General features: G+C 35.1%; 3 protein-coding genes across 3 annotated transcripts; 2 read left to right on the top strand and 1 right to left on the bottom strand.

The window, feature by feature from the left end:
- Positions 1-1,246: 1,246 nt before the first annotated feature.
- On the bottom strand, positions 1,247-5,985 carry LOC107851453 (mitochondrial pyruvate carrier 4). The gene is made up of 5 exons (XM_016696477.2): positions 5,820-5,985; positions 3,308-3,406; positions 3,051-3,103; positions 1,601-1,674; positions 1,247-1,464 (listed from the first exon to the last, which is right to left on the bottom strand). The coding sequence occupies exons 1-5, from the start codon at positions 5,872-5,874 to the stop codon at positions 1,416-1,418; spliced, it is 330 nt and encodes a 109-aa protein (XP_016551963.1). The 5' UTR covers positions 5,875-5,985; the 3' UTR covers positions 1,247-1,415.
- A 488-nt stretch (positions 5,986-6,473) lies between these two features.
- Positions 6,474-11,415, top strand: LOC107851845 (retrovirus-related Pol polyprotein from transposon RE2). Its single transcript, XM_016696944.2, has 2 exons — positions 6,474-8,610; positions 9,190-11,415. The coding sequence occupies exons 1-2, from the start codon at positions 8,012-8,014 to the stop codon at positions 9,242-9,244; spliced, it is 654 nt and encodes a 217-aa protein (XP_016552430.1). The 5' UTR covers positions 6,474-8,011; the 3' UTR covers positions 9,245-11,415.
- Positions 11,416-12,834: 1,419 nt separating this feature from the next.
- On the top strand, positions 12,835-19,125 carry LOC107851401 (probable carboxylesterase SOBER1-like). Its single transcript, XM_016696398.2, has 6 exons — positions 12,835-13,238; positions 16,816-16,868; positions 17,237-17,360; positions 17,447-17,568; positions 18,629-18,736; positions 18,820-19,125. Exons 1-6 carry the CDS (start codon positions 12,971-12,973, stop codon positions 18,907-18,909), a joined length of 765 nt encoding a protein of 254 aa, XP_016551884.1. The 5' UTR covers positions 12,835-12,970; the 3' UTR covers positions 18,910-19,125.
- Positions 19,126-22,389: the final 3,264 nt, after the last annotated feature.

Genomic DNA, 22,389 nt, shown 5'->3' on the forward strand with positions numbered 1-22,389 from the left:
ATCCCAACAGTCGGCAGTCGTGAGACTAATCCTCCGTTCCACGGTCAGCACACTAAGCGGTAGGGAACTGGCCACAGAGTTTTCTCCATTCACCAGAGGTGTGTGGTAGGGAACTGGCCACAGAGTTTTCTCCATTCACTAGAGGTGTGCAATAGGAAACTGACCACAGAGTTTTCTCCATTCACCAGAGGTAGGGATCGAATCCCCAATCTCTTGGTGTGCGGCAGGGAACTGGCCACAAAGTTTTTTCCATTCACAAGAGGTGTGCGGTAGGGAACTAACCACAGAATTTTCTCCATTCACGGATCGAACCCCCAACCTCTTGCTTAAGGGGTGAGGTGCTGAACCACCACACCAATCTTGTGGTTAGATGGACCAAATACTTGTTCCCACCTTAGCTGGTACATCTCAGTATCCTATCCACTGCATCAGTGACTTTCCAAAATAAATTTTTACATCAATCAAATAAAAGAGTTTGTAATTTGATAAACTGAATAATGACTTTACATCACACAATTATCAATGTACAAATAAAAACACCAGTAGGTGATCGAGCTTGGTATTCGAAACTTGTATTCAAGTAACCTTCCTCAATTACATTAGCACAAGGCTTGTCATAGCAGCTTTCATCATAGCTTTTTACTACTCTCGCATGCATATATATATGTTTCTTCAAAATGATTTTCTTGAGCCCGGGGCTAATATCAGAAACAACCTCTCTAGCCCAGAATACTGGAGCAACACCCACTATGTTGTTGTTTTGGCAATTAGCACCAGTATCATAACCTCTATTCTCCCATGCAGAATCAACAGATCTATGTATATGAGGCATCAGTCGACTGATACAATGTGATTACAAGAGAACGTGACAGCTTACACTGGGTTTGTTATTGTCGAATTCGCTCAATCACTGGTCCTCGTTATCACTCAACATAATTATCTAAAAAAATTATTTTGTTACTTGGACTTTTTAAAAATATCACGAGTGCGATTAAGTTTACTTGAAATTTATGGAGTTGGGAAAGAATTACGATCCATGGCCCTTCTACGTCCACACGACATTTGTCCCTTCAGAATGAATAATAAAGTGGAATCCGCACCATGAGGTCTCAAGTTCAATTCATTCTCAGCAGAGACAAATACTAGGTGATTTCTTCTCCTTTGTTAAGCTAGCCCGAACACCATGGTTATAAAAAAAAAAAAAGAGATTCATATAGTCGACCTCGACTAAGTTGACACAGAAAAATGAATAATCAACTGTGATTAATTCACTCAATCACTTATCAAATCACCACATTGACAGTGGTAAGTATCACAAGAAGTGCAGAGCAGAGAAGAACTAAAACATCAAATTGCATAGGAAAACATTCAAAGCTTAGGAATTTGATAATCCTGACAAATCACATTTTTCGTCGTCATTCTTCAGCTAGCGCGGGTTGTTGCTCCTCGTTGAGATAATCATGCCTGAATCGCGGTTAAAGAAAAAACGAACTTAGTTATAGGTGCAACAAGAATGCCTACTGAATCAAGAAAAAAAACCGACTGTGTAAACGAAAAAAAACAAAGCTATCATGGGATACCCTTTCATGAACTGACTCACCGGATTTTTCGTGAGAGCTGGTACAAGCCTGTTCCAGCCATTGCCACGTTTACGCTAAAGAGGTTCCAGTTTTTCTGCAATTCAGAGTTATGGATTACATGATAAAGAGAAAACGATGCCATAAACCAAGACGCTAGTAAAGAAGAAAGTTCGAGTAAAGAGAAATCTTGCATCAAACTTCAAAGTATCTTCAATGTCGTAATGCAAAATGGGAAAACTAAACTAAACTCCGTTCATTACAAATACTCGACAAAAAGCTTTTTTCTTTTGGATTCTTTTATTGGTAACTGAAGATTCCCGAGGGCCAGCGGAGTACAGGTTTGAAAGTCGGGGATAATGGGGTCTGTCCGTCTACCCTTCTCCATTTTAAATATTGGACTTTTCAACTGTGGCATAATTTGAACTAGTGATGTGCGCTAATCCACACATCACGAGTCGCACTCTTACCACTAGAGCAAAGTCCCGGGGGGCTAACTCATGTATCATGATAAGTTATAGTTAAGCCTTTCAAGATATTAAGCCTTACAGTCAATTAAAAAGTAGAAACCCAAAAAAGGACAGTTAAGATAAGTAAATCGTCAATATATGAACAAGATTGTTTAAGATCGAGATTGTTTGAAGGTAACTCATCTAAATAATATGCTGATGCCGTGGAGATTGTATCATGCTACAAATTTTCATGCTCCCCGCAAGATGGTCTCACCATTTTCTCCATCTGAAGCAGGTTGTGCGGGGATGTTATTCTCTCTTCTTTCCTTTTTAACTGTCTTGCAGTCGCCAATCAAGGAATCCACACTACCCAACCCCATCCCCCTAGCCTCTGCGAGAGGAATTGGCGGCGGAAAGAGCAACAGAACACAGCTCCATTTCAACAATAAAAGTACTGTTCAACCCCTCCGCGGTGCAATTCTCAGTTCTTAACCTTTCCCCAATCCTCAACTAGTCTTCACTTTTAACATCTGACCTTGTCTAGAAACCATACTCGGTAACTATTTTGCTGCAAGTTTGAACTACTAAAAGCAATGAAAGCACTCCGTAAGAACATATAAGATAAATTTTCAACCACTGTTAAGAGTGCCCACAGATGCCGTTAGTGATGATAGCCTATCAGTATTTTACTATTATCTATTTATTTCCCCAATAGGGTAAATTGTTACTTTTCTTTTGAGCCAAGGTCTATTGGAAACAGCCTCGCTATTCCGCAAAGGTAGGGTAAGGCCTGCGTACCCAACTTGTTGGATTATACTGGGTATGTTGTTGTTGTAAGGTAAAGTGTTAGGCACGGTGATAAAGGATTTTAATAAAAATTAGAAATGTGAAAAGGATATAATTTACTTATCATAAAGATTCGGCTGAATACAAAGTAGAAAGGATTTATTGCCTGTTAATCACACTCTAACACGATAAAAATATAAACTTGTACTGAGATTCAGGGTAATATTGAACTTACCGGAGTAATTACCAAACTATAGCGAGACCATATAAGTCCAGTTGCTGTAACCGCTGCAATAACCAAAATAACTTATCTTATAACTAAAGCCAAACAGAAACAAAAATCCTAGTTGATCTAACAAATGGAAGATAATACATCGTAGAAAGTTTAAGCCTGACAACAATGACCAATGATGCATATTGACATATTTTTCGGGATACATGATATATCGAGAGAAAAAAAGAAGATCAAATAATGCAAGACGTGAGAAATACCTATTTGCTGAGGATATGAAATCTTCTCGGGAGGTTTAGCAAAGTCTGCAATATTTGCAATACTGATGCCCCACTTGAAGGTTGGCGCCCAGAAATGAACTAGAAGAACACAACGAGTGAAAGAATCGGTGAACAAAAGAAGTTGACAAGAAAATATACCAACCTGAAAATGCAAAATAACAAGAAAAAAGTATGTTTGTACATACGGCGCAGTGGCTATAGGTGAGCTCAAAGAACGACAACTTTAGCCAACCATTTAAATGATTCCCAGCCTCCCAATCATCGTAGAAAAACATCCATACATTACAACAGAATCACAAAAACAAAAATTGAAGAAACTTTTTGTCAAACTATTAATCCATTATGAATGCTTAGTCATTTAATTTTGCATATCAGCAGTCGATACACTGCTAATTAAAAAAAAAACGAACTTTTCCTCATATGCTCTATTGCTTTCTCTGAACATACAAAAAATCTCAAGAACTTACTTTACTTTATATTTTTGATGAAAATTTCAGCTTACTTTCTTTCTAACATAAGCTGTACTAATCGATGCTTGTGAGACTCGAGAAGATGTACGAGTAAAGAAAACAGCATCTACACAATGTTAACTATCAAGAGACATGGAGCATGGGAATAGCTCCGGGAGCAATCTTCTTGGTGAAAATTACAGATGATTACCCATTGATATGCAGCAACAAATGCATTACATTATCAATCAATCAACTAGTTGACATCAATCATATGAATGTTCTATAAACGTTTCGCTCTATTCGAGCTCATTTCATTCCAAATACATACATATCCTAACCAATTTAATAAGGACTTCGAGCAAACATTAAACAGAATGTAACTGTAACTAAGCATCAAAAGTCACTTGAAGATGTGAATCATAATCTTTGCCGAAGCAGAACAAGCGAATGGACTGTTCAGCTTCAAACAAACTTTCCCGTTAATGCCAAAAATTCTGTCTGGAGCCGCCCTTTTGGTCCAACCGCAGCCTTCGTAAGTCGGGGATGATGGACCAGCCCCTTACCATCTCCACTTAAATATCATAGTTAGTTCGCTTAACACAAGAGTCGAACCTATGGCCTAAGACACAAGCTTTTGAGAAACTCTTACCAGTAAAACAACAACAACATTCCTAGTGTATTCCCACAGAGTGGGGTCTAGGGAGGTAAGTGTACGCAGTCCATAACACTACATCAAATGAAGTAGAGAGGTTGTTTCCGATAGACTGAGAAACTCTTACCAACAACAACAACATACCCAGTGTATTTCCACATAGTGGGGTCAGGAGAGGGTAAAGTGTACGCAGTCCATACCACTACCTCAGATGAAGTAGAGAGGTTGTTCCCGATAGACTAAGAAACTCTTACCAATAAAACAAAAAATTGTGACTCCCTCTATTTCACTTCGTTTGTCTTACTTAACTTTTCAGTCCGTTTAAAAAAGAACGTCTTTTTCCTTTTCTTGACAAATCTTTAACTTCAACTTTCCAAATGACCGATTTTAGAGCACAAGATTAAAAGACATTTTGGTACATTCTACATATCTTCCGGTTAATACCACAAGACTCAAAAAGTCTTTTTTTTTTTCTTAAGCTCCTTGCCAAGTCAAAACTAGCCAAACAAACTGAATTTGTTTGTCTTACTTTACTTTCCAGTCCATTTAAAAAAGAACGTCTCTTTCCTTTTCTTCACGAATCTTTAACTTCAACTTTCCAAATGACCAGTTTAACACCACAAGATTAAAAGACATTTTGGTACATTCTACACATCTTCCGGTTAAAACCACAACACTCAAAAAGTCTTCTTTTTTCTCAAACTCCGCGCCAAGTCAAAACCAGCCAAACAAACTGCATTTGTTTGTCTTACTTTACTTTCTAGTTCGTTTCAAAAACAATGTCTCTTTCCTTTTAGACAACTCTTTAACTTCAACTTTCCAGATGACCGATGTTAGAGCACAAGATTAAAAGACATTTTGATACATTCTACATATCTTCAGGTTAAAACCACAAGACTCAAAAAGTAGTCTTTTTTTCTTAAATTTCGCGATAAGTCAAAACCAGCCAAATAAATTGAAAAAAAGGGAGCAATTTCCATAATTCTTTTTTTATCTATCTACCTTTTTTCCCAATTTTTAGAATCTCAATTTACAGATCTGTAAATTATAACCCCTTCATTAGACAATCTACATCAACTTGATGTACTATATCATTCAATAAATGATAATATAACAACCATACACAATAAAAATAGCACCTAAAAATCCAATCTTTTTCTTTTTTTTCCAATTTTAATTCAATCAAACAGCCAAAATCACAAAACAAATAAAAATAAATATACAAAAAACAAAATTAAAACACATCAAGTAATAAAACTAAAAAGGGTCAAATACTAGATCCAAATCCAAGCAAAAAAAATAAAAATTGAAAAATCTAAGCAAAAGATTGAATTTTCTTTTTTAATAAATGGAAAAAAATACAAAAAATAGCAAAAAAAAAGCTCACTGGTTTTTGGTCCAGCAGGATGATTCCATAGAGCCTGGAGCTTTGAAGTCGCCATGAAAGTGAAATTTTTTATTTCTGTATAATATTTTTTTGTATAATATGTGATGGAAAAAAATAAAATCTTTATTGTATTTCTATTATTGTGAGAAAATGATAGAAATAGTCCCTCATGTTTAGTATATGTTAACAATAATACCTTAAGTATTGCCTTGATTGATTGTTGCCTTTTAAGTTTGTTAAAATAAGTGTTTTTCATCCCATCAAATATTTAACCATATGGTTGTTAAAATTAGTCATGAATTATGTAAGAAGTATGTAATTAAAAAATCTATAAAAGGTAGGTCAAATCCAAATATCTATATTAGACGTCGAAAATAGTATAACAATAACAATATATCAGTGTAATCTCACAAGGTGGATTTAGAAGAGACAGTTATTAGCGTGTAATATTATCCTTATCAGATAGAGAGAATGTTTTCAATAGACCATCGACTCAAGTAAACACAATATACATCAACTTGAAAAAATAATAATTGAAACTACACCAAAGGCTATTATCGAATAATATAGTGCAAGCGACGGATAACGTTTGCCATATGAAGAAAACGATAACAACTAGAGAGGAAGGCAATTTGAGCTTTAATATTGTTGAGGAATTAACTAAATGCACTGCAGTACATTGATATTACAGCTAAAACTAAGCTGGCAACTACTTAGTGCTAGGTGCAGAGTTGGGATAGAATTTGTAATTATGAGAGTCAGTTAATAGCTAGCATAAATAGGTGAGAGAAAAAGATATTTTGGGTGTAATTTTCATTCTTATTGATCAGTTGTAATGTAGTACAGTTTCAGTTTCTTCCTCATCTTCTCCATTCTGTTTCTCACTTCGTTATCAATTCAGTTGCACCATAGAATAGCAGCTAAGAATTTAACATGGTATCAAAGCCATGAGTGTGTGGATCTAACAGATTTCAATATTGGTTGATGCGAAATCAACAAATCTCTTCGTAATTTTTTGTTCGCACAGCTGCAATTTAAAGATCGAGTTGCAGAGGATTCATGGCAGAATCGCCATCGCAAGCTCCTCGGAGTGTTAATACTTTGAGTTATAACCACCCACTGTATCTCGGAGCTTTGGATACTCCCCAAGCAGTCCAAGTGGGGATGCAGCTTACAGGAATGAAAAATCATGCTTTATGGAGTTGTGCAATGAAATTGTGGCTACTTGTGAAGAATAAACAAGGTTTTATCGATGGAACAGTAAAATAAGAAGATTATACTGAGGAGATGGCTGAACAATGGGATTGATGCAATGCAATGGTCCCTTCATGGCTAACCAGCAATGTAAGTAAGCATCTTCTAAGTGGAATTCTATTTTGCTCAAATGCATTTCAAGTATGGATGGATCTAAAGGAGCGGGTTGATAAGGTAGATCTCACTAGGATATATCATTTACATCGAGAAATTTGCACTCTTACACAAGGTGTTTCCACTATATCCACATATTTTTTCAAACTCAAGGACCTTTGGGATGAATTTGACTTGATTGTTTCACCTCTTTCATGTAATTGTGACAAGTCCAGGGATTACACTACACATCTGTTAAACCAGAGATTATTACAGTTTATCTTAGGTTTCAATGAAAGTTATAGCCAGGCTCGGAGTTAAATTCTTATGATGATTTCCACTCCTACCGTTAATCAAGCTTACGCTATGTTAATTCAAGATGAGAGTCAAAAGGCTGCAGCTGCAGGTAGCTACCTAGGAGGGGAATGTATTGAACCAACTACTTTATTTTCTCGTAATAAGAGTGGTGATTCTGGTTTTGATGGTAGAACAAATGGTCCAGGATATGGAAGAGGAACTAATCATGGATATGGTGGAGGAATTTTTGGAAGAGGTGGTGGTAACAACAACAACACCAGTTATGGTCGAAGAGGTAGCTCCACATATGAAAACAAATATTCCAAGCAGTAGTCGGACTATATTGTGACTTCTGCAACATAAAAGGACATACAAAGGAGATTTGTAACAAATTACAAACTTGTGATCACTGTCATAAAATTGGTCACACTACTGATGTTTGTCAACTCATTGGTTACCCATCTGATTAGAAAGGAAAAAAGAAGGCTAATATAGCAGTTGGTGATCATTTTACTACAGAACTAAGTCAGGAGCAACAATACCAGGTTATGCAGTGGTTAAAAAATTGCAACCTGGGAAATGTCAGTACTAACTTTATAGGAATAAAACAAGAGCAGTATTGCCAGCTCATGAACATCATAAACAAATCCAAGGAGGGAGATGCAAATATGAATATGACAGGTAATGTATTTGCCGACTCTGAACAAAATTCCATAAAGTGGATTATTGATAGTGGAGCAACAAATCATATAGTTGGTAATGATAAATTGATCAAAGATGGTATGTCACTTGACAGTCTAGGAGGAGTCCAGCTTCCCAATGGTGAGTCTGCTGCTGTGTCTCAAATTGGAAAGTATGATATGTCAAAGGGTGAGTTTGTTAATGGTGTATTATGTGTTCCAGCTTTTAAGTTCAATTTGTTGTCCATGTCAAAATTGACCAAAGAACTCAAATATTGTGTCACATTTTTCCCTGGATTAAGTATATTTCAGGATCTCTTCACTGGGGAGGTAAAGGAGATTAGTAAAGAGGAAGATGGACTCTATACTTTGTTGTCAAAGAAGAAACATATGGATGGTCTATCCTTAGCAGCAGTAAAGAGATTGTCTGGCCATTTGTTACATAAAAGAATGGGACATGCACCTATGTCAGTACTAAGCAAAATAACTGTGTTTGATAATATCAATAGTTTCAAACTTGATCATTGTGATATATGTCCACAAGCTTAGCAAACAAGAATACCATTTCCTATTAGTACTAGTAAAACAACTTGTGTTTTTTATCTGTTGCATTTGGATATCTGCGGTCCTTATAAAGTCTCAACACATAAAGGAATGAGATTTTTTCTTCTATAATTGATGATCACTCTAGATGGACTTGGACTTATTTGTTGCATTTAAAATCTGATGTGATTGTTGTTCTCAAGAATTTTGTAGTTTTAGTTGAAACACAGTTTGGAAAAAGGATCAAGTATTTTAGATCCGACAATGGGATAGAGTTCTTTAATAACAATTGTAAAGAATTGTTTCAAAATTATGGAATTGTATATCAAAGTTCATGCCCCTATACTCCACAACATAATGGAGTTGTGGAAAGGAGGCATAGATATATATTAGAAATAGTGAGAGCAATCAGGTTCCAAGGCCACATTTTTATCAGATTCTGAGGAGAATGCATTACTGCAGCTATATATATCATAAACAGAATACCTTCCATTATTTTGCAGGATAAATCCCCTTATGAGGTACTCTATGGAAAACCACTTTCTCTACAACACTTAAGAGTTCTTGGATGCCTTTGTTATGCAACCAATCTCAGGCCTAAAGATAAATTTTCTCCCAGAGCCATCAAGTCAGTTCTCATGGGGTATGGAGTTGATTAAAAGGGCTATCTGTTGTATGATTGTGATGCCAGAACATTCTTCATTAGTAGAGATGTTATTTTCTTTGAAGATATATTTTCCTTTTCTCAGCAGGATTCTACATCTGATTCTTTTCAAGATGATATGTTTGTTAAAGCTGTAGACCCTCCTATTATTCATGATTTACCAGTCAAGCATACTGCACATGACATTAGAGACATAACACCTGATTCATATTCTGTTGTAGATGCTGCTCCTACAGATTCTTCTATAATTACAGAGGATGCACTTTCTCTTCCAGCAAAAAATGTAATCACTGCTCCTACATAACCTCCCGATTCAAAAAGAAGGTCCACTAGAGGTAGCAGATCTCCTATATGGTTGAAGGACTTTATTACAACAACAAAGTCAACTGGAAATTGTGTCTACCCTATCTCAGATATCCCTGCATACAATCATTTATCTACTGCATACCAAGCCTATATTAATAGTGTATTAGTGAAAACTGAGCCTCAAATATATGCAGAAGTAGCTGCTCAACCTAAATGGGTAGAAGCTATGAAGATGGAGATTCAAGCATTAGAAGATAACAATACTTGGGATATTGTTTCACTTACTCAAGAAAAAAAAGGCTATTAGTTGTAAATGAGTTTACAAGATTAAGTACAAAGTCAATGGTGAGGTTGAAAGATACAAGGCTAGGTTAGTAGCAAAAGGTTATAATCAGAAGGAGGGAATAGATTACCAAGAAACTTTTTCCCCTGTAGTAAAAATGGTAACTGTCAGGGCTGTGATATCTGTGGCTGCAGCTAAAGGTTGGAAAATTCAACAAATGAATATTTACAATGCTTTCTTACAAGGTGACCCAAATGAAGAAGTGTTTATGACTTTACCACAAGGTTTTGCTACTAATATTGGTGTGCAACCCGTCTGTAAGCTAAGAAAGTCATTGTATGGGCTCAAATAGGCCTCAAGACAGTGGAACATTAAACTTATCACTGCACTAACTGGTTTTGGTTTCACACAAAGCCCTTTGGATCATTCCTTACCGACCAAAAAAATGGGAGATCACACTATGATAATCTTGGTTTATGTTGACGATCTCTTAATCACTGGTAATGACCCTCAGTTGATTTTTGTTGCTAAGGAAATTCTACAAAAAACCTTTCAAATTAAAGATTTAGATGATCTCTGATATTTTTTGGGAATAGAGTTTGCCAGGAATGCTGATGGTATACTGATGCACCAGCGGAAATATGCCCTGGAACTAATATCAGATGTTGGACTAGCTGGATCCAAACCTACAGGATCACCTATTGAGATGCATAACAAACTTATATCTACAAAATATGATGCTCATTTTGGTATCACTGATGATCCACCAGTTCCTGACCCCAGTACCTATCAAAGATTAGTAGGTAGACTTCTGTATTTGACAGTTCCTAGACCTGACCTGTCCTTTGCTGTTCAGAGTCTTAGTCAATTCATGCATTCTCCAAAAATGTCCTATATGAAAGCTGCTATGAGGGTAGTTAGATATGTGAAATGTGCGCCTGGTCTTGGTCTTCTTATGGCTGCTTAATCTAATGATACTATGATTGCATTCTGTGATGCTGATTGGGCATCTTGCCTAAATTTCAGGAAGTCAATCACTGGTTATATGATCAAACTTGGTTCTTCTTTGATTTCTTGGAAATCTAAGAAGCAATTTATTGTCTCAAGAAGTTCAACGGAGGCTGAATATTGGAGCCTTGCCTCCACTGTCGCTAAGATTGTATGGCTTGTTGGTTTATTCAAAAAGAGTTGGATGTTAAGGTTCTCTTGCCAGTTCCTATGTTTTGTGACGGTACGGTAAATCAGCTCTTCAAATTGCTGCAAATCCAGTCTTTCATGAGCGTACTAAGCATACTGACATTGATTGTCATTTCATTAGGGAAAAGGTGCAACAAGGTTTGGTACAACCACAGTATTTACCTTCTTCAGACCAACCTGCTGGTATTCTAACAAAGGGGCTTACTATCCTTCAGCACCTGTATTTGTTGTCTAAGCTAGGGATGACGAACATCTTCATTTCTCCTAGCTTGAGGGGGCGGGGGGGGAGGGGGGGTTGAGGAATTAACTAAATGCACTGCAGTACCTTGATATTATAGCTAAAGCTGAGCTGGCAACTACTTAGTGCTAGGTGCAGAGTTGGTTAATTAGTTAGGATAGAATCTGTAATTATGAGAGTCGGTTATTAGCTAGCATAAATAGGTGAGAGAAAAAGATATTTTGGGTGTAATTTTCATTCTCATTGATCAATTGTAATGTAGTACAGTTTCAGTTTCTTCCTCATCTTCTCCATTCTGCTTCTCACTTCGTTATCAATTCAGTTGCACCATAGAACAACAGCTAAGAATTTAACAAATATATAGATGTAAAACTTGCAAGGCAATTTAGACGATGTTAGCAAGATGTATACAAACACTAAAAAGAATCAGTCGTTTAAAAATTGCAGAAAAAAAATTAAATCTCAAAATGTGATTTTTTGCTTAAAAAAAGGTCACGTTTGTTAAATTTAATCGCTAGAGTTTGTTGAATATTTGATAGGGATTAAAACATACATACTCAACAAAATTTAGGAAATTAAAATAATATATTTAAGTTACTTTTTTGAATATACCCAAACAAAAAGGATCATTTTGTTATTTTCACTTTTATTATTGACTTTTGGTTATCAAAACAAAAAAAAAATATCAACTTGTTAATTAATTAATTTTCTACTATATAGGTTTGGCAGAATGAGATTACACAAATTACACTATTGATATATAATTTGTAGTATTTATCTTTTGTAATGGTCCATCCTCTTTTTGTTGTATAATTAAGTTTTGTTTGGTTGATCTATAATATAGTGCAGTCACATTATGTTAAATGTGTGTTAAAACTTTTGTTATATACGAAGTTAGGGGAAGAATGGAATTATAAAAGTTCATTGGATGCGGTCTAATTTTATCTTTTGTATTTATGCTAAAAAATATTTTTCCGACTTAAACCTACGACCTCTTAATCACATGACAATAAATGACAATAATTTTACTTGTCACATGGATAAATAAGAGGTAGAAACCTGATTAAAGAAAAAATGAATAAAAACTTATTCACATGAAGTATTTATATTAAATGCTACCAATTTATCATATAATTTTTTCATACCTTTAAAATTAATTCAAAATTCATTTTTTTTATAATTTTTTATCTTTATAAATTTCTAGTTTGCATCGAGGGTCATCAAATAAATAACAAATTATGCTAATAGAGGTTATTAATTATAATTTGATGATATACAACACGCAACATGTGTTCGGACTCTAGAAATGCGATATATATATTTTAAATAATTTGAAATTAAATTAAAAATTATATTTGAGAATAAAAATTATATCTAAACACATGTTTAACTCAAAGAAAAATTATGAGGCTTTATTTTATTAACTTTTAAAATTTTAAAACTTGTAGCAAATGAGTAATAATTTGGAATTTTTTTATTTTTATTTTTACAAAAAATTAGAGCAAGCAAAAAGAAAATAAAATACCTCCAAATTTTCCACCAAACTATAGGTTATAATAAAATACACAAGAATAATCAATATTGAAGACCAAAAAAATGAAATTCATTCCAATACTAAAACCCTTTATAGTTCTCTTAATCACTTTTGGTTTGACCATTTATTTTGTGTTGCTTTTTGAGCCAACAAATTTATCTTCCACTAAAAAAACTGAAGTTATGGCTAGAAGTTTCATTCTTTGGTTACATGGATTAGGTGATTCTGGTCCTGCTAATGAACCTATTAAGACATTGTTCACTTCCCCTCAATTCAAGAATACAAAATGGTCTTTTCCTTCTGCTCCTTCTAATCCAGTTACTTGCAACTGTAAGTTGGTTTAATTGGTATTTTTGGGTCAAATGGTGTTGTTTAATTGCATAAAGATTCCATTTTTTAGTATGTTAATGGTTGTGTCTTGTTTTTGTTACTATTAGTTTTGGTGTGATCAATGTGGAATTTACATTTTTGGACCAAATGGTATGTTTAAATTGCATAAAGATTCCAGTTTTAGTTTTGGTTCTGGTGTGATCACTGTGGAATTGACATTGTTGGGCCAAATGGTATGTTCAAATTGCAAAAAGATTCCAGTTTTGGTCTGATTCTTGATGGTGTTTGCATGTTGCTGGTTTTGTGTTGTGTTTGGTTCTATTAGTTTTGGTGTGATCAGTGTGAAATTGGCATTTTTGGGTCAAACGGTGTTCTTTTAATTGCATAAAGATTCCATTTTTAGTATGTTACTGGTTGTTTGTTGTATTTGTTACTATTAGTTTTGGTGTGTGATCAGTGTGGAATTGACATTTTTGGGCCAAATGATATGTTCAATTTGTAAAGATTCCAGTTTTGGTCTGATTCTTGATGGGGTTTGTATGTTATTGGTTGTGTGTTGTATTTGTTTCTATTAGTTTTGGTGTAATCAGTGTGGAGTTGACATTTTTGGGCCAAATGGTATGTTCAAATTGCAAAAAGATTCCAGTTTTGGTCTGCTTCTTGATGGTGTTTGCATGTTACTGGTTGTGTGTTGTATTTGTTTCTATTATTTGGGTCAAATGGTGTTCTTTTAATTGCATAAAGATTGCATTTTTAGTATGTTACTGGTTGAGTATTGTTTTTGTTTCTTTTTGGTTCTGGTGTGATCACTGTGGAATTGACATTTTTGGACCAAATGGTATGTTTAAATTGCATAAAGATTTCAGTTTTGGTCTGATTCTTGATGGTGTTTGCATGTTACTGGTTTTATGTTGTATTTGTTACTATTAGTTTTGGTGTGATCAGTGTAGAATTGGCTTTTTGGGGTCAAATGGTGTTCTCTTAATTGCATAAAGATTCCATTTTTAGTATGTTACCGGTTGTGTAATGTTTTTGTTTCTTGTGTGATCAATGTGGAATTGACATTTTTTGGCCAAATGGTATGTTCAAATTGCATAAAGATTGCAGTTTTGGTCTGCTTCTTGATGGTGTTTGCATGTTACAAGTTGTGTGCTGTATTTGTTTCTATTAGTTTTGGTGTGATCAGTGTGGAATTGTCATTTTTGGGTCAAAAGGTATGTTCAAGTTGCACAAAGATTCTAGTTTTGGTCTGCTTCTTGATGGTGTTTGCATGATATTGGTTGTGTGTTGTGTTTGTTACCATTAGCTTTGGTGTGATAAGTGTGGAATTGGCGTGTCTGGGTCAAATGATGTTCTTTTAATTGCATAAAGATTGCATTTTTGGTCTGCTCCTTGATGGGGTTTGTATGTTAATGGTTGTGTTGTGTATTTGTTTCTATTGGTTCTGGTTTGATTACTGTGGAATTGATGTGTTTGGGCCAAATGGTAAGTTGAAATTGTATAAAGATTCCATTTTTGGTCTATGTTACTGGTTTTGTATTGTATTTGTTTCTAGTGGTTCTGTGTGATCAATACGGAATTGGAAATTTTGGGTCAAATGGTGTGTTTTAATTGCATAAAGATTCCATTTTTAGCCTACCACTTGGTGGGGTTTGGGCATGTGAAGAGAAGATGTGCAAGTGTGCCAATGTGGAGATTTTAGAGGTTGAGTATGGTGGGTATGAGGAATGGTAAAGGTAGGTCGAAGAAGTATCGGGGAGAGGTAGAGGTAGGTCGAAGAAGTATTGGGGAGAGGTAGAGGTAAGCCGAAGGAGTGTTGGGAGATGTGATTAGACAATGAGTGTTTGAGTACCTATCTCCATTCACGTTCCCAGGCCATGATGTCTCTTTGCCATCCCATCCAGCGTAACACAGCCCATCACACCTTACTAGAGAAGTCGCAATTGAACAGTAGGGTGTTGCAAGGTTTCAGGGTGTTCCCCACATAATATACAGGCGCCATTGATAGACATGCCCCATTGGAGCAAGCTATTCTTAGTTCTCAGCTTCCCAAGTAGACTAAGCCGCCGTATGAAAGTATGTTTTGGACATTTAGCATTGCGACACGTTAGTCCTTTCCAAGGCACATTTGTGAACTCTCCTCTTAGTTGTTTGCAGGCAGCTTTAATCTGGCAGCTCCCCCCTTCCCTATTAATGATGGATTGCATATCCAGACTCAGTGGCGGACCCAGAATTTAAGGATAGTGGGTGCTTAAAAAAGTAAAAAGCTGGAAAAAAATAAAAAATGAGCTCAATGAGGTTCGAAACCAACCAACTTTTGTTTGAGTGGGTGTTTTTATATATTTTATACCTATTTTCATATATTTTCTATGTAATTATACCTATTCTGCGTCGAGTTTAGTGGGTGCCGGAGCACCCCAAATTATAACGTAGGTCCGCCCCTGTCCAGACTTGGCATATTTCTCCATGTTAAAGATCTTTTTAACCATCCAAGAGGCTTGCTTAGGAACTTTTGTTAGTGCACAATTACGTATGAAGATGTTACTTATAGCTTCTTAAGGACTAGATTATCGTGGCAGTGATTTAGGTGCAAGTGATATGATGGTAAAAAACACTCCATAAAGTTTTGTCCAAGAATGGTGGACGGGAGTTCTTAAGAACACAGGAGTTTTAAAACCATCTTGGTTACTGAAGTACTCTAATGCCGGTCTCGCTTTCTTTTTCACGGGACCTTTTATTTCCACGAGAGAATATGTAGATTTGAAATCAAGGAAAATTTCCCTGATGGGAGTGAAATAGGATTCTCTGATGAGTGAATGCAATACATGGAGGACTTGCTGATGTAGTACTGGACGGCTTTACCTACGGCATTTCCTACTCCTACGATTCATACATAGAGAATGGGCCTACTGGGACAATAATGTTTAAGCAAGTTTTATATCGTAAAGTTTCTGTTAGATGTTATACCTATCTGGTGTTCCAACTGTTCTCAGTATGATTGTTGGTTCTTCCCCAGAATTTGCTCTCGCCAGACACTTAACCTTTTCATCTTTTCCATTAATTATCATCACACAATTTAACCCAAAAAAAAAAGAAAGAAAAATTTACATTATCACAGTTTCGAGCTGTGGAAACAGCCTCTTTCAGAAATGCAAGGTAAGGCTGTGTACAATAGACCCTTATGGTCCGTCCCTTTCCCGGATCCCGTGCATAGCTGTAGCTAAGTGACCGGGATGTCAACAACATTATCCAAATGGATACGCTAAGGAATTGGTTTCGGTAATTCATAGCATTCGATACTGGAGGCAGAAGTTCCGACAAGGAGCTACAGAAAAATCCAGAAACACCACTCCTGGGATTTGAACCTGTTTTTCTCTTGTACTAAAGGGGTTCAAAAATCTTATATATGTATGGAAAGTTTGTTTTTACCCGATTTACACAGTACTTTCCGGTGAAGGAGACTCAATTCCCCTTCATTGCATGTGGCTGCTGCACTGGTAGCATTGCCAACTTTTTCACTCTAATAGTGGTGATAATATCTAAAATGTTAAATCGTTCCTGTCTTACTTTACTGCAGATGGTGCTATCATGCCGTCATGGTTTGACATTCATGAAATACCAGTGTCACCTGTAAGTTCTTCTCTTTCACCACTTTCATTACGCGTATCTCTTTCTTCTTTTCTCAAATGCTCCATGTAATCATGCCCAGCTGCATTATCGGCAAGGATGAAACTTAGCAATCCAAGATAGAACTTACTATACGGAAAACTTTTTCCACTTGACGTATAGGCAATTAACTATAACATGTCTCGTATAGTCATACGGGACACCAGCATATCATCGAATATTTTATAATATATGCCAGAAATAGTCTACTTTATCTCCATCAAGATTATATGTTTCCGTTGTCCTAGAATTTCACAAACAAAGAAATAGTTGTGCTTATGCTCATTGATATTGTCTCCACATAAAACTTAATGTTTAATACCTTGTACCAGAGTTCGCCAAACGATCAAAGTGGTTTGCTCAAAGCGGTTAAGAATGTTCATGCAATGATCGATAAAGAGATCGATGCTGGAACTAATCCTAATAATGTTTTCATATGTGGATTTAGTCAAGGAGGTCTCTCTCACTCTCTCTGTGACAAGTTTGATTATTGCTATTAAATCCCGGAAGCTTTCGAACTATACTTAAATCTTATTTTATAGGTGCCTTGACGTTAGCAAGCGTTCTTCTGTACCCAAAAACTCTGGGAGGAGGTGCCGTGTTTAGCGGATGGGTCCCCTTTAATTCTTCTATATTAGAGCAAACAACTCCTGAAGCTAAAAAGGTAATTGCCTGAAACTTCTATAATTTTCTAAAATTTATTTTTCGAAGTTTGAGCCGGGGGTCTATCGGAAACAGCCTCTCTACTTCTTCGGAGGTAGTGGCATGGACTGCGTACATTTTACCCTCCCCAGACCCCACTTTGTGGGAATACACTAGGTATGTTGTTGTTGTTATTTTTTGAAGTTTGCATATGTTATCTATTCCTTACGGTAGTTGCTGCAAGGGAATCTTAAGTGTGTGCAGAAGGGCATGGATTTCACAAAACTTTCTTATTGTGATGCCCGATCTGCTAATTGTTTCACTACTTATGATATATAATTTGATTATTTTCCTTGAGTCGAGTGTCTATATCGGAAACAGCCTCCCTACCTCATAGGCAGAGGTAAGTCTGCGTGCACTCTACCCTCCTCAGAGTCCACATCGTGGGACTAGACAGGGTAAGTTGTTAGACTTACGATGTATATATGAACACTATGGTACAACACAACTTGAATGAATTTAGCACTTGTTCCTCATTTCTGTTTTGTCTGGAAATAAAATTATTGTGGCGTCAAATCTCACCAGAGGCAAAAACACTAGGTGATTTCTTTCCATTTGTTTTAAGCTTGGTGGACCTATATATGTGTTGGTGGGAGGTACACCATGGAGCTAGTCTAGGTGTCGCAAGCTGGATTGAACACTACCGTTGTAAACAAGAAAATTGTGTGACGTCATGTCAATGTTGATGTTAATTGATCGCCTAGTTGCTTGAAGAGATCTCCAAATGCTCGGCAGTGCGATCATAAAACAACACCACTTTCCTGTACGGCGGTGGTATTGGAAGATATGTTATTTTCCAAATGTTAGTTTTCATGAACCAAGAAATCCTCGAGGTCTATCTGTTACATGATTCGAAACTCAGTGGATGATTTGCCTGCTCCTCTATCATTCTCCACTTAAATTCCACGCTTTTGTCTGTGTTAAGATTTGAATCATGACATGCCTCTCTTCTTTCCGCGTGATTTATATATCTTGACCAGTTTCCATGTTATAGTATCTAATGCCAAAACTCTTTCGCGCAGACCCCTATTCTGTGGTCTCATGGTATGGCTGATAAGACGGTACTGTTTGAAGCCGGACAAGCAGGGCCACCTTTCCTGGAACGCGCTGGTATGACTTGCGAATTCAAGGTAATCACTCGTGTCTCTCACATCGTTTGTTTCTTCCACGAACGTATCACCAATAAGCCTTTATCGTCTACCATGTCCATTAGGCTTACCCCGGTCTTGCTCATTCGATAAACAACGAGGAGTTGAAGAACCTGGAATCGTGGATCAAGACTCGTGTTCAGAGCAATTCTTGAAGATCCGCGCGATATTCGATTCGAAAATTTGTGCTATCAAACTCCTCCTGGATTCAAAATTTGTTGCCTAATTGTGTTTGTGTGATGAACTTTCTTTATATTACAAATTTGTAGTTAAGTTGCTTTATGTTCTAATGTGTTTTTCTTGGCTCATTTAACAAATGTAGTTATGAAATATTGGGCAAAATAATTGAAATGCTGTGAAATTCCTTATTAGGATGTGATGTAGGCAGTAATTTTGATACAAGTGTCGATCTACGGCTCGAACACGTGAACTAGAAATTAATTGGAGACAGATAGTAATTTTGATACAAGTGTTGATCTACGGCTTGAACACGTGAACTAGAAATTAAGTGGAGACAGGCGGTAATTTTGATACAAGTGTTGATCTACGGCTCGAACACGTGAACTAGAAACTAATTGAAGGCAGGCAACAATCTTAATACAAGTGTTGATCTACGGCTCGAGCACGTGAACTAGAAATTAAGTGGAGACAGCAGTAATTTTGATACAAGTGTCAATCTATGGCTCGAACACGTGAACTAGAAATTAATTGAGAAATTAATTGGAGACAGACAGTAATTTTGATACAAGTATCGATCTACGGCTTAAACACGTGAACTAGAAATTAAGTGGAGAAAGACAATAATCTTGATATAAGTGTCGATCAACGGCTGAAACATGTGACCTAAAAAATTAAGTGGAGACAAATTTTATGTTACTCCAACGCTCTCTCTTCTTTAACTTTTGTACACTAACAATGTAAAATTTTTATTTTCCCTATTAATTATCTTACTAAAGTGATAACTACAAGTAACTACTTATATAATAAAGAATCATTAGTACTCACATTTTTTTTTTGTTCACTTCAGAAAAATTGAGAAACCTTTTTCTTTATACAGCAAAAATAAAAGATAAAAAAGTTAAATGTGTGTCAAACTATATTTTGAAAAATTATACTATAATACACTAAGTTTTTAGTTACCATGATTACAAATTATGACCTATGATTATATGTGAAGATATAGTGGATTTGGCACCAAACATGAAAAATAGAAAATCATTGCTTTGCCATTGAGTATACTGTAATGAATGGTATATCTCACCTCTTGATTAAAAAGTTGGTGTTAGAGCAGACATACATACATATATATATATATATATATATATATATATAATAACAACATATTTAGTGAAATCTCTCGAATGAAATATAGAGAGCATGAAATCGGGGTGACTCAAGGGTAAATCTAGTAAAGTCTTCGCTTTAGGCCCCAAAAATTTTTAGGCTTCAAAATTTTTAATAGGAAACTCTATAATTTTTACTTTACTTGAAATAATAATGAAGATTGTGAAATACATTTTAAAAAAATATCTAAAAAATAATAATAATAAAATAGAGAAAGTTATCTCATTTTTTACGAGAAGTATTTTAGAACTTTGAACTAAACAACTCAAACTTTATATTAATAAATAAAGTTTGAAAAAATACCCAATTACTCTCCTGAACTATACCTAAAAGGGTTATGCCACACCTCAACTTAAAGGGGTTCTATTACCCTTGAACTAACTAAAAGTGAAATTTTCACCCCCTTAATGCCTATGTGGCACATACGTGGCACACACGTGTGCCTACGTGGACACTTCAGTGTGTTGTGCCACGTAAGTGCCACGTATGTGCCACATAGGCATTGAGGGGGTGAAAATTTCACTTTTAGTTAGTTCGGGGGTAATAGGACCCCCTTTAAGTTGAGGTGTGGCATAGCTCTTTTACGTATAGTTCAGGGGGTAAATTAGGTATTATCTCATAAAGTTTTAACAACAACATCCAAGTTAATGCATTGCAAACAAATGACTAATTAACCCTTACTTTTGTATCTTATAATAATACTACATCAAAACAACTACTAAAACAACTCTAAATTATTACCGTAGTATTTTTGTATGTATGTTTATATACGTAAAATCCATTAAAATTTAACTTTAGGCCACTAATTTTATTGAGACGCCTCTGCATGAAACATACACAAATCTTATTCTTAGTTAAAAAAAAAAATCTCAATCGTGTGAAAGTAAAAAAATGTCAAATATCTTAATCATGATCGACCGTGTGAAAGTAAAAGAATGTCAAACATATTAATTATGTTCGACCGTGTGAAAGTAAAAAATATCAAATATATTAATCATGTTCGATTGCGTGAAATAAAAGAATGTCAAATATATTAATCATGTTCGGCCGTGTGAAAATAAATGAATGTCAATAGCTTAATCATCTTCGACCATGTGAAAGTAAAAGAGTGCAAAATATATTAATTATGTTCGATCGTGTGAAAGTAAAAGAATGCCTAATATCTTAATCATGTTCGATCGTGTGAAAGTAAAAGAATGTCAAATATCTTAATCATGATTGATCGAAAGTAAAAGAATGCCAAATATATTAATTATGTGCGGTCGTGTGAAAGTAAAAAAATACCAAATATTAATCATGTTCGACTGTGTAAAAGTAAAAAAATATCAAATATATTAATTGTGTTCCACAGTAAAAAAGTAAAAAAATACAAAATATGTCTGACCGTATGAAAATAAAAAAATATCAAATATATTAATCATATTAGACCGTGTGAAAGTAAAAAAAATGTCAAATAACTTTTTCATTTATCAACTTTAACTTATTTAATTTATCTATATTCAACTCAATTCTTATTTTCTTACTTTCCTTTTTTTTGCCTCGTTGTTTTCTTTTCGTCTTAGATTTACGATCGCCATAAACAATAACAACAGTATATTCAGTGAAATTACACCAAATAAAATCAGTAAAAAGTATAATATATGCATACTTATAACTATATTTTGAAGATATAGAAATTATTTCTCAAAGACTGTCGACGTATTAAAGCTGATTTATGATCATCATTAACAACAATAACAACAACATATTCAATGAAATCATGCAAAATAAGATCTGTAAAAAATAAAGTATACGCATACCTTATAACTACATTTTGAAGGTAGAGAAATTATTTTTGAAAGATTGCCGACTTAAAAAAGTTGATTTATGATCACCATTAACAACAATAACAACAATATATTCAGTGAAATCATACAAAATAAGATCCGTAAAAAAGAAAGTATACGCATACCTTCTAACTACATTTTGAAGATAGAAAAACTATTTTCGAATGATTGTTGACTTAGTAAAGCTGATTTCCGATCACCATTAACAACAATAATATATTCGGTTAAATCACGCAAAATAAGATCCCTAAAAAGCAAAGCGTTAGCATACTTATAACTATATTTTGAATATAGGTAAATTATTTCTGAAAAATGGTCGACTTAGTCAATCTGATTTATGATCACCATGGTAAATAATTATGACAAGTTGTGTTCAATTGTCCTCAATTTTGATGTAGTACTAACAGATAAGTTTTTTTTTTTTTTTTTTTTTTTTCTTTGTAACATTTTGTTCTTAGATTTTTC

This window comes from Capsicum annuum, chromosome 12, assembly GCF_002878395.1.
Source record: "Capsicum annuum cultivar UCD-10X-F1 chromosome 12, UCD10Xv1.1, whole genome shotgun sequence".
NCBI lineage: Eukaryota > Viridiplantae > Streptophyta > Magnoliopsida > Solanales > Solanaceae > Capsicum > Capsicum annuum.